The 15,754-nt window shown below is 41.2% G+C and overlaps 1 protein-coding gene across 1 annotated transcript in view; it reads left to right on the forward strand.

Moving 5' to 3' along the window:
* Window positions 1-618: 618 nt before the first annotated feature.
* Window positions 619-15,754, forward strand: part of ITGA4 (integrin subunit alpha 4) — a 171,454-nt gene continuing 156,318 nt past the window's right edge. Inside the window, exons 1-2 of the mRNA XM_029605917.1 lie at window positions 619-1,100; window positions 1,392-1,513. Coding sequence (XP_029461777.1) covers window positions 913-1,100; window positions 1,392-1,513 — 310 coding nt within the window. The 5' untranslated portion in view covers window positions 619-912. The remainder of the gene's footprint in view (window positions 1,101-1,391; window positions 1,514-15,754) is intronic.

The following is a 15,754-nucleotide window of genomic DNA, read 5'->3' on the forward strand; positions in this document are numbered from 1 at the left end:
ATGACAGTAAGCACAGCCAAAAGATGTCTCAGTAGATTGGTTTGCATGCTGGAGAAGGGCCATAACCCTTGCATAGGTCATAACTGTCACCCTGAAATGAGGAATCTGACTTTATATTTATGGGTGAGGCAAATGCCGGCTACAGATATCATAACTGTGACTGCATGGTAGGAATCAGAATTCCACTACAGCTTCTGCACCCAAAGTGACCACTGTGTTGCTTCTTGTCAAACCCTGTCCAGGGCAAAAAAATATTGCTATTGGTAAAGTCCGTCCCGACCATGGAAGCCAGAGGGACCACAGCTGGCACTGATGGGTCCAAGGAGCAGTGGCATAGGCATAAGCCAAAGACTCAGGAGCAAAAACATTACTGCAAGATCTCAATAGCCAGAAGAACCACAGGGAAGGACACTCTCGGAGGGACTGCCGTAGAAACGACAACTTCAGGGACTACCCTAGCAGAAGTGAAGGCTGGGGCACTGATAGCTGGGTGGGAACAGCAGCAGCAGTAGCAAAAGAGGCAGAGGGAGTGGTTCATTTAGGCTTGTCCTGAATGAAATCTGCCTAGAAGCACTTCCTTCCCATTACCCTCCTCTCTCCCTGCTGACATTACTTACACTGAAGCAGGGAGAAGGAGAACAACAGAAACACTGAAGCACTTTAAGGACCAAAAAGAACTCCTTCAGGCAGTAGCTGAAAAGCAGAGAGAAAGAAGGAAGGCACTGAGCACAGAGCAATAAAATCCTAGTCCTCCTGCAGCTTTTTTTACTTGATGTCAGAGTGACCGGCTGCTCTCTTACAAGCAAGATAACTTTCCTGATTCTCTGTTTTTTTGTTTCTGCCTGCAGAATCTGGACAAACTTCAGTTTTTCGTGCACATACCATACCATCAGCTCAAATTCATTGCTAATCATGGACTGGGAAAAGCTTCTAAAGGTTCTGAAGAGGGCTAACATCTGGAGTGTAATACTTCTGTACGGTCTAATCAGGAATACAGAGGCTTATAACATAGATGTAGGGAGTCCCCTCATTTTCAAAGGATTCAACGGGTCATTATTTGGATATTCAGTTCTTCTTCACAGCCATGGGGATCACAGATGGTAAGTTTAAGTCTTAATAAATCATTTTATTTGGTTATTTTTGGCATGTTTTAATGCATTCACAGGATTCACTATATAATACTTTGATTGAAGTGTTAGAAGAATACTTACTTGTACTGATTTCATTGAAATGAAGTTTAAAGGCAGCTTTCACACTGCACTTCACAAGTTCCAGTTTCGAATAATATCCAGTGGATGATGGAAGCCATAAGATGACCTAATAAACCTCAGGGAGGTCTTTGCTCTTACAGTCACCTGGAAGAGGTTGATTTAGATTTTGTCTTGTTCCAGGCTTGTTGTTGGCGCTCCCAAATCAAACTGGCCTGCAAATGAGTCGGTTATCACCCCGGGCGCAATTTTCAAATGCAGAATTGGAGATAACCCGAATGGGACATGTGACCAGTTACAGTTGGGTGAGTTTAGATGGAGGGTTGCAGCTCCTACTGCTGCCTTGCCCCACACAAAATGAGGGGAAAAAATAAACGTCAGGTAAGGGTTACTACCATACAGCACTTGCATCTCAGTTCCTTGAAATTATTCCATTAGAGCAAAGACATTGGGCATTTATGTCTCAATCCAAAATACAAGACTCTAATGTGACATAATACATTTCTGTTACTAGAGGGAACGGATGTAAGTTAGAAAATAATTCTCCTAAGACAGGAAGAAATATTTGCATTTGTGCATTGACTCAATACAATGGTACAGCACCAAAGAGCTCCTCAGTCTGAAGTTTGAGTAACTACAATGGGCATGTTTTAAAATGATATTACATTTACTTACGTGCAATAGTGTTTTGCTTGTGCAGTTCACGATTTGTAAATGTTCCTGTTTTACAATATTGCTGTATGAGCAACAACTAATGGGCCCATTTATGAAACCAAACCAGCCCAATCATTTTTCCCAGTGCTCGTCACCAGAAAAAGTCTTTGAACAGGCTAAAAATTGGTTTTCTGCACAGCATGTTTTAAAGATTTGTTTCCATTTCAGTTCCTTCCTACTCATTATGCTTGATGCTGCACTGTAACGGTTAACATCTGGACATCGCAGCATTCACATTGCAACCCAATGATCTCACACGCTGAGACTCTGTGATTATTTAAAATGTAAACTGAGGAAAAAACTTCAAAAGCCCAAATAATCTGCTTCTACTTACAGGGAATAGGGTAGGAGAACTAAGTAACTTCTAATTAGGTCCTGATTAACTTTAAAACTAGTTTAGAAAACTCTCAAATGCTCTGTTCTTTGCCTTTATCTTCTACATTCACTTTATCTTCTATATTCACTTCCTTTAGCTCTGAATTCTCACATCCTCAGAATACAATTTGTTATTCTTTTTTTTTTTTATTTACTTTTTAATAACAGTTTTCTTCCTCATAATACAGCTTCTTTTCTCTTCAACACAAGCTGTCCAGAAAGCTCAAAATTGCCCTCCCATCTGTAGGGATTATAGTTGCTGCAGTGCTGCAGAGACCACTGAGCAAACAATATTCCAGCGGAGAACACAGAGTAACAATACTTTAGGAGAAAATAAATCTGAATTAAAGCAAGCTATGCCCTTTGTACAATATTTCAAAAGTACACACTCCAAGTAGCAACAATCACACTGTATCAGCTAAACATTTATTGGTTTTGGTTTTTTTTGGTTGATTTGTTCTCAATTTCCTCCACCGACTTAGAAAAAGCTTTGTTGGCAAGGTGGTCCTTGTTGGCTATGATGACATTTAGTAAATCACATTGCATACGCTGCATGAACTAATCAGGTGCCAGTCCATGGGCCAGATGCACTAAGCATGGTCCCCATAGACACAAAGGGACTGATTCACCAGCTCTTTTCCATGCGCACAATATGCAGGAGCACCGTTAACCATAGGCATGGAGCCTGTGACAAGTCTATTTCGAGGTGCAATCCCCTCCAGGAGTTTGATGCTTCCTCCTGCTCTTCGCCTGCCTTTCTTCTCCTCCTCACTTTTCCCCATCTGAGTCCTGACCCATTGCATTAGCTTCTTCCTGTTTCAGCTTCTACTTACATCTGCTGACTCCACTTCCTGTTGTGTCCATGCAGTTCATACAGCAGCACTGTTTGAACCACATGGGGCTCCGCAGAGAGCACTGCACATTTCATTCAGCAGTGCTGTTTGAACCACACTAGCTGCAACAGGATGTGAAGAGGATTCAATGGCCACAGGAAAAAGCTGTACAGTGCCAGGCCAGGACATGGATGGGTGGAGGTGAAGGACATAAAGGCATACCAGGGGCAAAATAAGAAGCAGGTGCAAACTTCAAGCTCTGAGAGGGAAGAGCAGGGTCTCTATTGTAATAGTGGTTTGGTGTGGGTGAGAGTAGGGAAGAGTTGAGAAGAGTGAGGATTCCCAGATGGGGAAGGGCAATGGGTGTGAGAGGTTAGTCAGAAGGAGAAGAAGAGAGAGATCAGGGACCCCAGATTTGTGGGAATGTGAAGAAGAGAATGGGGGCCTCCTAGACTGGGTGCAGAGAATTGGGAATCCAAGATTGGGTGGGGAACTCGGGGATGGAAAGAGAGAGCAGGCACTCAGAGATTGTGTGGGAGAATGGGGAACTGGGGATTAAGGGGAGAGCAGGAACTCAAATATTGGGTGAGGGCAGAGTAAAGACTCTAGGATGGATAGGGAGAATGGTGATTTGGAGACTGAAAAGAGGTTGGTGGGTCAGCAGGAACTCAGCAATTGGGTGGGGGTAGGTATGAGATGAAATGTGAATGTGAGATAAGAGTATGAGAAGGAGGCGCTAAAGGATATGAAGGTGTTGAGATATCGTTTGAAAGATCTGGAGGGCTGAGGAGTGGGTGAGAGGCAATGGAAAGGGGATATGGTATGGGAGGTGTGGTGTGAGAGACAAATAGAAAGGATGGCCTGTGAAGAATGAAAATGGGAAGGAGAGGAGATGAAAGAGGAATAATGGTAGATTGGGTAGGGGATAAAAGCAAAAAGAAATGGGCTGGAGGCAGGGAAGAGGATAAGTGAAACAAGAAGCAGGGGCTAATGAGGGATTGAGAGGCAGAAGATAGTAGTTGGGGCTGAGGAGAGGATGAGTACCAAGGGTGGAAATGGGGAATAGGGAGAGAGTGAAAGATAGATGAGAAACAAGCTAAGGAGTGAGAACAGAGGGGAAAATGGGAGAACTGTGAAGGGAGTGAGAAAGCGGGGATATGAGCTGGGATGGGAAATGGAAAGATGATATGTAGGTGAGGGGACAAAAAGGAGATTGAGGACTTGAGAATGAGAAAGGGGGAGAAATGAAATCTAGCTCGGCATGAATAGGGCAGAAAAGAGATAAAAGGGAAAGATCAATGTCAGAGACAGGAAGAAGAGAGGAGAGGAGAGAGAAAAATCAAGAAATAGAAAGGAGACCCTGGAAGTTAAGAGAAGAGAGACAAAGCAAAGACGTAAAGGGACTGGGACCAATGTGATCAGAAAAAAAATAATGAATTTTATGTTCATTTCAGCAACTGGAATATATCAGCTTTGGAATGTGCACCTCTTATATCTTTATATTTTTACCCAGGATAAAAGAAAATACATATCTGTTCCTCTTTCTTCAGTGTTACACTGCATGCAGAATCTGACTTCTCAGGGTTTCTATTTCAAGTTTTGCTTACACATTTCTGATTTTTAATTTGTAGTTAGGTATTCTGAATTGTCTGTGTTGTATATGTGTGAATGAGATGAGGTATTCTGCTAGTCTGTAGTTTCTGTATAGGAATCTATAGCAATCCAGCTTGTTTTATTTATAGAAGGTGTATCATGCTCTAGTCCCTGGTGTAATATTTACAGTGCCAATTTTTCATGGGTAGAATTATTGGTGTTCGAATCTAGCAAGTATTGATGATCTGCTATGGGAGGTTTACTCTATAGGGTCTGAGTGCATTGGTTGCACAGTTTTGTATTGCTTTACAATGTGCCTGATAGCAGAGGGACTTTGTGATGCTGATACCGAGGTGACACAAATTTGTATGGTATTAACTTTAATATTTAAAAGTGTGATATCCAATTATGTGTTTTTCCAGGATTGTTCTGGAGGTGGGAGCTTATCATGACTGTTGAGTTTGTTTATTTTGGAAACTTATTACTTGCCATATTAATTTAATGCCCATAACAAGATACAAAATTTGGGGGAGTAGTAGGAGTGTAAGCACTTATGGGCCTGAGCCCTGGGTCTTTAACTACCTAATAATACCCCTGACAGATTAGGAGAAAAGCCTTCATGAATCCAAAATAGATTAATTCCTTTAGTTCATCTGCCCACTTGGGAGGCAATTTGTGACACCATTCTGAATATTGCTGCTCCTAGGGATTAAGGAGGCTTGCAGGGGAAGAAGAAAGCAATAAAACCAATAACTCAATAGTAAAATTGTAACTAGTAATCTTGCTTAGTGCTCAAAAGATGCAGTTTCCTTTGAAAGATTGTCAAAAATATACCACCCTGTACCAGAGAGAGAGATGATTTCCATGTGCGCCCCTGCCTTATAACTAGGGCTTCTGATTTTAGGTGTTCATAAATTGTAAATTTAGGAATTTATTTTCCAGCTAATTAGAGGTTCTTTGGAGGTACCAAAAATTGAGGCTTATCGTTTTTTTCGCAGCATAGGTACTGTATTGTTGGATACCTTTTCTGGTTGAATCAAATACATACATGTGTGCAGCTAAGGAGTCAGTAGTATAGAAAAGGTACAAAACCAACGTGTAGGATCCAGAGTAGGCAAAAGAGGAGTGAGCGAGTTCCGGAGAAGTAGCGTTTTTCTGGTATTTATCTAATTAACACCTATTTTATTTTTTTTCGCACTGGGGTGTTTTATTGGGGTTCATTGCCCTACTTACAGTATAGGATAGAGGCCATACCTATGCAGCTCTCTCCTTTAACTCCCTGCCCCAAAGATGCAGGCTGGTTGAAGACCTCAAGTGCGCCTTCTCCCTATTCCTCCCTAGACTGTGGAACTCTCTTCAAACAGAGGTCAGATTGGCCATCCACATGCTGTCACTCCGTCACACAGTCAAAACCTGGCTCTTTCACCAACTGATCCCAGCTCTATCTCATTGCATATGAAGAGTACAACTAACGTACTACATAATATCATCTTGTTCTGTATAAGTTGTACCACACCATACTATGCATTACACAATGTTTATATGGACAGTAACATATGCATCACCCTTCTATTGTTCCACCCTACAAATCCAGCCTTTGTCCCCTCCTATTCTCTGTGACTATATATATTTTATCTTATATGAACTGGGCCACTCCTCGCGCTGCTCCCCAGTCTGATATTCCCTCTTAAGGCCTGCAAAGCTCCTTTATCCGTGACCTAGCTATTTTCTCTTCTATCATGTGAATGTGAGTTACTACACACCTGGTCTCTCACTCTGAGTAATACGATAGAAGAGTGCGTAATAGGTCCTTGTAATAAATAAATAAATAACCTATAGTCAGTCAAACCTATCCCCCCTTCTTCTCTGCCCAGGGAAAGTGACTTGCTCAGCTCAAGCTGGGCTTCCCTATTCTTGGTGTTTCTCCTGTAAAGGAATGTTGTCTTTTTTAGGTTTTAACATCTAAGCTTAATGGTTTATTTTTAACACAAATTCAGAAATTTTTTCCATATTTATCTTTTTTTTTTTCCTTTTCACCTAAAATAAAGTGAGCCTCAGCCCATCTTCTTATGCGTTTTACTCATTGTTGCCAGTGTTCGCTGACCACTACTTGAGTCATGCATTCCAGACCCAAGTCGGCTGCATCAGCACTAGTGGAGATGCAACATATGTTGTGGTTTGAGAATACAGTTGTCTCCCCCTGCAGTTACACAGCAGGGCTTTATCCAGACTTACCTCCTTCTACTCAGTTGTATTCATCTGCATCAGTGTTTTTCTCCTATTTGGTCTCTTTTAAAATCAATAGATAAAGATGAAATTCATTTCCAGTTCCCACTATTAGCCATCCATTCTTATCTCTACAGTTAGATAATCAGGGGCTCTCCCCATAACATCATTGCCAACGCATGTACAACATAAACACCAGGGAGCAGCCAGCTTGAGCTTTACAACCTGTTTTCATTGTGCAGTGTTTTAAGGGGCAAAAAAAGTGATTAATTAGAACGCTGAGTCCCTTAATGATGATTAAAATCATACCAATCTATCCTGTTCTGTAGCTGCATGAAGGAGGGACATAAGAGTTACAGGAAACAATCATAATTTGCAAGAAAATATGAACTATGAGCAGGCAGATGAAAAGGGAGATTTCAGAGCATCTTCTGGTCTCAAAACAACTTTTTGTAAACTCGCTGAGAGGCATTAAACCAACCTGACCTTCTTTTATATCCACCTTCATTTCATGTAAAAAAAAATGTTAAGTATTTGCTTAACATTAAACCGTCCTGTGTTTCATTTCATTTAAATAAGACCCTGGGGTGCATTAGCTGTTCAGCAAGAAATTCCTTCAGGATTGTTTATACCATCTGTTGCTAATTTTTCTTTGACTTTTGCCCTTCTCACAACTTTTTACTTTCTTTTTATAGAACTTAATGTTATTTATCACATTCTTTATAATAATTATTTTTTTCAGTTTTCAAGAATTCAAATTACCTTCGTTTTTAATCATTTTATTTACCTTCTGATAGTTTTGCCACCTATTTTTGCTTTGCAGAAGATGTGCATTTTTTTCTTCTGTTAGATCCTACTAATCTTTCATTTGTCAACCTGATTGCCCCCTTCCCCCACTACCATTACAACCACCACCAGCACCTGAAGGATGGCTCTGCATTCAGGACAAATGTAAAAATCTGGCCTTCAAAACCACTGCTGCTAAAATATAGAGGAGAGCTGCCGGAGGGACGAGGAGGAGGAGGTTGTGAAAGAGGTGACAGAGGAGGAGGAAAAGAAGAGGTGGAGAGCAGAGGAGAGAGGAGGTGTAAAAAAGGATAGAAGAGGAGTTAGAAAGGAGGGATGAGATAACAGGAAGGAAGGAAGCTCTCTCATAATTCCGAATCACTAGATATTTAGCGTTTCGCGGGCAGTAAGCATCACAAGGATTCTGCTGTCCAGATTTTGGATTTGCAATATCCTTTTCAATAATGAGGAGTCTGAGCTTCTTCTCTTGTAGGTCCTGGGTCACTCTTCTCCATACCTTGGGGAAGAGTCCAGCATGAGATCCCTGTTGGCAAAGGACAGGACACAACGTGAATGGAGATGGCCATGTCCATCTGCAGTCTGTGAGTATTCTGCATACTGTGGGCCAGTGCATGAAAACATACAGGGACTGCAAGTTACTGCATTAGCAGACTGTTTCTAAGCTACTGGCTCATCTAAACAAGATCAGTGGAAGGGGGCATGCTCCATCCAGATCTGTTCCCTGGAAGAAATGCAGAAGGACGAGCTGCGACAGGAAGAGGTCAAATACACAGTACAGCATTTAAATGCATAGAAAACCTGCCTCACAACTGAATGTATGCTTGGCTTCCTCTGCAGTGGTATTTCTATGCATTTAAATGCATAGAAAACCTGCCTCACAACTGAATGTATGCTTGGCTTCCTCTGCAGTGGTATTTCTATGCATTTAAATGCATAGAAAACCTGCCTCACAACTGAATGTATGCTTGGCTTCCTCTGCAGTGGTATTTCTATGCATTTAAATGCATAGAAAACCTGCCTCACAACTGAATGTATGCTTGGCTTCCTCTGTCTGCAGTGGTATTTCCTGTGGGCTCTCTTCCTCTCTCCTTTAATGAACCTTCATTCTCCCCTCCTCTCTTTTTTTTCACCTTTTCTCTTTCTTACTCCTTCCCCTTTCTCTCAATCTTTTTTCCTATCACCTGTGCTGCTGCCTCTCCCAGAACACCAGCAGATGCTTCATATTAATGAAGTCTTCCTTTCACACGTGGACTGTTATACCTGCTGCAATATGAATTTAATGCCACACTTTGCTACATAGGGTGTGAATGCCTAAATAGCTTCTTCCTGCTCCTTTGAACCTCCAGCTCAATTGGAACCAGGGCTGGGATCTGTCACTATAAGCCTTCATGCACAACTGTCTGGGGATTTTCCCCTAATTTAAAATACCTCCCCCCTCCTCCAATGTACCTAGCCAGATCGTTGCAGTGATGGTCCTGGGTTAAGAGCCTTCACTCTTCAGGGTGGATTTTTTTGGGGACAGTGTTTCAAGGGTCTACAGACACTTGTATCCTAGGCAGACTAATGTAATCCTCCCCCCCCAACCCACCCTAAGTTGAAAATGCCCCTCTTACAGAGGGAGATATATAGCATGTCAGATTCTCTCTCTCTCTCTCTCCCCCTCCCTCCCTCCTTCCCTCCATCCCTCCTTCTCTAGTGTTTAGGATCCTCTTGCCCAAAATCTCCAGACTTGCATCTCTTCAGGAGCAGTAGTAAGGTTATGCAGGTAACACGGCCTTCATTGCCATGTTCTGCATCCTAAAATTTGGGGGTTATATGCATAAGTCTTGGCCCCGCTCGTTTTCTGCCTCCTTATTCTTGACACGCATACGCCCTCGCTTCTTAAAATTCACGTTGCTTGCGTGCGGCCCACATACGTGTGTATGGGGCCGTTTTTGCATGAGCAAAGCTTTGAAAATCTACCTGTATGTGCACCTATGACTATATTTGCGTAGGTGACCACAATAAAATTGTAGCTGTGCCATAGCCGTTTATCACAATGTAGCAGTTATGGAAAATGTTTAGTATGTAGCACAAAGTATTTCCGTGTTGAAAGATATTACCACATTTTAATACATTAGCCCCTTAATTATGAACAGTGAACAAATGGTTTTCTAGGTCACCACTGTGGCTTAAACCTTCTATCATTTATATCTTTTCACATTGAGGTTTAAAATATATAGGGCTTCTTATTTTAGGTGCTTTTAAAATGTAAAGTTAGATGTTTATTTTCCAGGTAATTAGGGGTTCTTTGGGGGGAACAAAAAGTCAGTGTTTGTAGGTGTTTTCAGTACAGCGCAGGTATTATTGCTGGATACCTTTTCCAATTTCATCAAATACGTACATTTGTGCATCTAAGGAGTCATTAGTATGGAAACATAAGAAACATAAGAAATTGCCATGCTGGGTCAAACCAAGGGTCCATCAGGTCCAGCATCCTGTTTCCAACAGAGGCCAAAACCAGGCCATAAGAACCTGGCAATAACCCAAACACCAAGAGGATCCCATACTACTGATGCAATTAATAGCAGTGGCTATTCCCTAAGTATAATTGATTAATAGCCATTAATGGACTTCACCTCCAAGAACTTATCCAAACCTATTTGAACCCAGCTACACTAACTGTACTAACCACATACTCTAGCAACAAATTCCAGAGCTTTATTGTGCGTTGAGTGAAAAAGAATTTTCTCCGATTAGTCTTAAATGTGCTACTTGCTAACTTCATGGAATGCCCCCTAGTCCTTCTATTATTTGAAAGTGTAAATAACCTAGTCACATCTACTCGTTCAAGACCTCTCATGATCTTAAAGACCTCTATCATATCCCCCCTCAGCTTTCTCTTCTCCAAGCTGAACAGCCCTAACCTCTTCAGCCTTTCCTCATAGGGGAGCTGTTCCATCCCCTTTATCATTTTGGTTGCCCTTCTCTGTACCTTCTCCATCGCAACTATATCTTTCCACATTAAATTTCATCTGCCATTTGGATGCCCAATCTTCCAGTCTTGCAAGGTCCTCCTGTAATGTATCACAGTCTGCTTGTGATTTAACTACTCTGAATAATTTTGTATCATCCGCAAATTTGATAACCTCACTCGTCGTATTCCTTTCCAGATCATTTATATATATATTGAAAAGCAGAGGATCAGGGTAGGCAAAGGATGGGTGAAAGAGTTCTAGGGGAAGTTCTAGGGGAAGTGGTTTTTTTCCCAGTGCTTCTCTACTAATATATTTTATTCTTTTTGTATGGGGGGGGGGGGGTGTTTTATTGAGTGTGTCAGTTAAAACCTAAAATCAGAAGCCTGAAGTAACAGTATGGTAATAGTTTGTGCATTCATAGGATTTGTACATACTTGTAATAAGGCTCATAGTGTAATAAATAGAAGGATCAACATTCTAAATAGTCTCCATTTTATCTACTCCTCGGTTTAGATTGTGAAGTTGCTCCGGTAGCTTGCTGCTATGCAGAGCTCAATGTGCCATGTATACATTTGTTGACTAAAAATACCTCTTAACTAATAACTCTAGAACCTTAAAAATGCAAAATTTGTCTCCTTCCAAGTTCTACAACTCCCCAAGGTTTGAATATTGTAGTCCTAGCTGTTTCCAAGTAATTATGTGAGATTAGAGGATGCACAAACACACAAATATCAGTAAGATCTAATAACCCTCTCTTCTGATAGAACCAAGGCTAATTAAAAATGGAAGTAGGGCATACTGGTTAGATTTTGGTTTTGGTTTTGTCTCAATCTTATTTTTTGTTTTGATGTGGGTTTTTGGTTTTCGGCATAAAGTCAAAAATTGGTTTTGGATTCAGATATTTCATTTCCCATGATTATAGCCTATTCCTAGGAATATGACATTTCCTGCAAGCATATTAGGTATGTAATAAAAGTAAACTGTGATTACATTTAACAGCTGTAGCATACAACAGCCTAGAGTCCTTTCAAGTATGCCCCAGATTCTATATTCTCCTGTGCAATGGGCATACTTCTGACTCCAGATCCATATGGCTACACTCTTGTGCTCAGGTCCTTTCAGATATGCTTTTGTCATTCTTTCTTTCTCCATGTCACTTCTATGGGCCTAGATTAAAATAAATATCCAAGCCCTGCCATTATTGGTTTCTCTTGCAGATATGAAGATCAGATTCATCTTCTTCAATAGGTCATCCAAGATATCATCACCATAGTGAATCTTCTTAGAGATGGGATGTATGGTTCTCCTCTATTATATGTTTTTCAAATTGGTCCTGGAGTCCACCTTAACTAGTCTGGTTTTCAGGATATCTATAATGAATATGCATGAGACAGATTTTCATAAATTCTCCCATTGTTTGCAGATATTGCATAGTCATTGTGGATATTCTAAAAGCTAGACAAGTCATGGGATACTTCAGGACCTGCTTGAAAAACATCGCTCTTCCTTATTAACACTAATTTTCTTTTCCCCCTCATATTATCAACGTTCTCTGTTCCCATTGAGACTCTGCCTTTCTTGCCCCTTCTTCCTCTGCTTTCCTTTATTTTTCACTTAGTAGAATTCTAGGAATTTGGATGCTATCTTGTTGAATACCAGGTGTTTGGACCCAAGCAGATTCAAGTTTTGGTGTAGATTTGTTGGACCAAATGAGTTTATTATTATCATTATCATCATTATTTGTATAGCGCATGCCAGATGTACACAGTGCTGAACAAACATGTAATTGACAGCCCTTACTCTTTGGAACTTACAATCTAGTCAATATAGACAGACAGGCCACATGATGGAAAATAAATGAGACCTTGGATAAGACAGCAAGGCCATGATTGAGATAGGATTAAACTGAGAACTTGGGGGAGAACAGGAAATAAGATGTTAAGTCTCAGAGCTAGGATATGAGGTGGAGTTTGATTGAAGGTAAAAAACACTTTACCTAAATATGTCAAACAGCAGGAAAATCTTTGCCCTAGAAGCAATCTGTACAACAAAATGCAGAGGAAGGAGTAGAGGGAAGAGGAGAGGGTGGGGAAGGGCAGATTAGGCAATGAAAGTTCTCAAATAGTCTACAATTGAAAGAAGGCACTTAGAAAAGAGGAAGGAAAATTATACAGCAGAAATTCAACAGGACAGTCAAAATGTCAGTTTAAGATTTAAATATATCAGAGATTTTCTTATATTTCTCAAATATTATTAATCCTCAATATGCAGAACTGATTTTCTGGCTTTTCAAAGTTTGATGGGGGTATTGGATTTTCACATCTTCTTTCAATCTCCATCTATTGGAAATGCCTTTACAGTTTTTTTCTTCCATTACTTCTTTTGTTTTTTAATCTTTTTTTCGGATTCAGAAGCAGAAAATCCTTTGATAGGTTAAGTAGTGCAGTTGCCATGTTAGATTACTTCAATGCACAGAAAAAAATTTCAAAAAACTGTACATATATACTTTCTATTAGACTAAATTACTGTTACAATCCTGGTCACTAACCTAGTGACCGGGCTCTTACCTGGCTCCGCGGCGCCGCGAACCACCGGGTTTCTGGCCTCTAGGGCCGCATGGCAGCGGCGCCAGTGACTCCTCCCCTCGATGGGGGAACGCGCGAGTGCGAGGAGCCGCGTTTTGAGGCGTCTGCACCCGGATGTGCAGACACGCCTCCGCTGATGTCAGATGCTGAGCAGGGGATTTAAACCGGGACTTTTGAGCTTCAACTTGCCTTGCAACGAGGTCTCTCTTCGGAGTGCTAGTTGCCGTCGGATCGTCTGATTCCTGCTCTTTGCTTGCCTGGTTCCTGATCTCTGCCTGCCTGACTCTGGTTTCGCCTGCCTGCCTGGTTCCTGATCTCTGCCTGCCTGACTCTGGTTTCACCTGCCTGCCTGGTTCCTGATCTCTGCCTGCCTGACTCTGGTCTCACCTGCCTGCCTGGTTCTTGATCTCTGCCTGCCTGACCACTACTCTGCCTGCTTGCCGCCTGCCTTGACTTCAGTTCGTGACCTCTACTCTGCCTGCTTGCCGCCTGCCTTGACTTCAGTTCGTGACCTCTACTCTGCCTAATTACCGCCTGCCCTGAATCCGGTCTGTGTCATCGTTCTCCCGGTTCGCTGCCTGCCCATACTCCGGTTCGTATTTCTTCTTGGATCCTTCGGTTTTCACCTAAGTCCCAGCGGTCCGGGTCTCTACAGGCTCCTCCTGGGGGGATCTCAGGCTTCCAGGGCGAAGACTCCTAAGTCCTAGCAACCCGGGCCTCTACAGCTCCTCTGGAGGGGTCACGGGTTTCCAGGTGAAGACTCTTCGATACCATCGAGTTCTGCCTCCCGTTCGTCTCTCAGCGACGCTCGGCCTAAGGATCCACTTCCAGATTGGACAATCATAACAATTACTACATTTCTTGACTAGCTTTCGCAAACTACACTGACACTCCCTTCAGGTTTTGGCATGATGAAAGGAGTGAAATTCTCCAAAGCCAGTCAAGAAATCTATTTAGTGAAATAAAAAGGCATCACTTTATATATTTATATTTTAATTGTTTTACTATTTCCACACAAAGAATAGGTAAGAAATTCACATCTTTGGCTATTGCTTACATAACATATAGCTCTCTCTGCAAAGGAAAAATTAATAATGTTTCCTTTATTTAAATAATAGTTAATTTGTATATTCTATGTTTTCCTTAATATTAGAGTATTCTTTCTTTCCATTCAGATCCTGTTTTTAGCTATTTATCATTTCAGATGATTTTAAAATTCAAATTCAGTGTTAATAAGGGCACTAAAACTCTACCACAGAAGCCCAGCCTCCACATGTGGAACAAAGGGGCTGCATACAGACAGCATGTTTGAAAGTATGAAAAACAAAATATACTGTCATTAACACTGAAGCACTTTGCTCCTTTGTTCATCAGACTCTGTTTATCTCGGCTTCTTATCTGTGACACATGTTGCAATAGACCAGGAGCAACAAGGTTTTATCTTTAATCTGTCAGTCATTAATGACATAAGCAGTGAATGCCTAGACCAGGCCAGAAAGGCTTAGTATAATGGCCAAATGTCGTTTTCCATTTCCAGTACTATATTGCTGTGTTTAATTACATCCATAGTTTGAAAGAAATATGTTTTCGATTTTTAGTTTAACAAAATTAAACAACAAAAGGCAGGAAAAGGTTGATAAATGGTAAACAACAAAAATGCAAATGCAGCAAACTACACAGATATGAAAATAAGATTAGCAAACACATAGGGATGGTGGACGATATCGTCACAAAATATGAATACAAAAGTAATACAGTATGTGATATACAGAAGCAACAAAAGCCAGCCTGCAAGGCCTTAGCAAACCTATGTATGAACTATGATAGCACTAACTAGTTTCTCCATTAAATGTGACCAAATCTCTTGGAAGAGATGGCTTTTATCACTAATCTTACAGGTATTATGTTCTGTTACCTAAATATTCCAGGACTTGGACTACCAGTCTGAGAGTTTAGGGAGGCACATACATTTCCACTTAGATGTAATGGTGATTCTGGCTACCAGCTGGGGATAATGAATTAGCCATTTCTTAGACAAAGCTATTGGTAAGACAGTAGGCAGATATCCCTGCAGGGCTAAAGTGTTATCCAAGTGGACAGTAAAATGTGTAATAACAGTTATCTTTTCTACAACTACAGCCTCAAATTAAATCCTTATATCTGGTTACAATCAAATCATGTTCTGTACCGAATTTACTTAAAAGGATGCTGTTCCTTATGTATAGTGCGCATTGTTTCAAAAGCACTATGCAGCTTTCCAGAAATATTAGGGAGCTGCTGTTTGTGCATCTGTGTCATACATGGACTTAATGCCAATTGGCTCATCTGGTGTGTGATGTCATTTCTGGCATCATAACCAATATGGACCAAAGGGATCCAGTGAGCCTGAGGTCATCGGTGAATCTGTATTTCTCACATGGCTGCTCTCTGTGCCTATGGGAATTGCAGAAGAATGG

This window comes from Rhinatrema bivittatum, chromosome 6, assembly GCF_901001135.1.
Source record: "Rhinatrema bivittatum chromosome 6, aRhiBiv1.1, whole genome shotgun sequence".
In the NCBI taxonomy this organism is placed as follows: Eukaryota; Metazoa; Chordata; class Amphibia; order Gymnophiona; family Rhinatrematidae; genus Rhinatrema; species Rhinatrema bivittatum.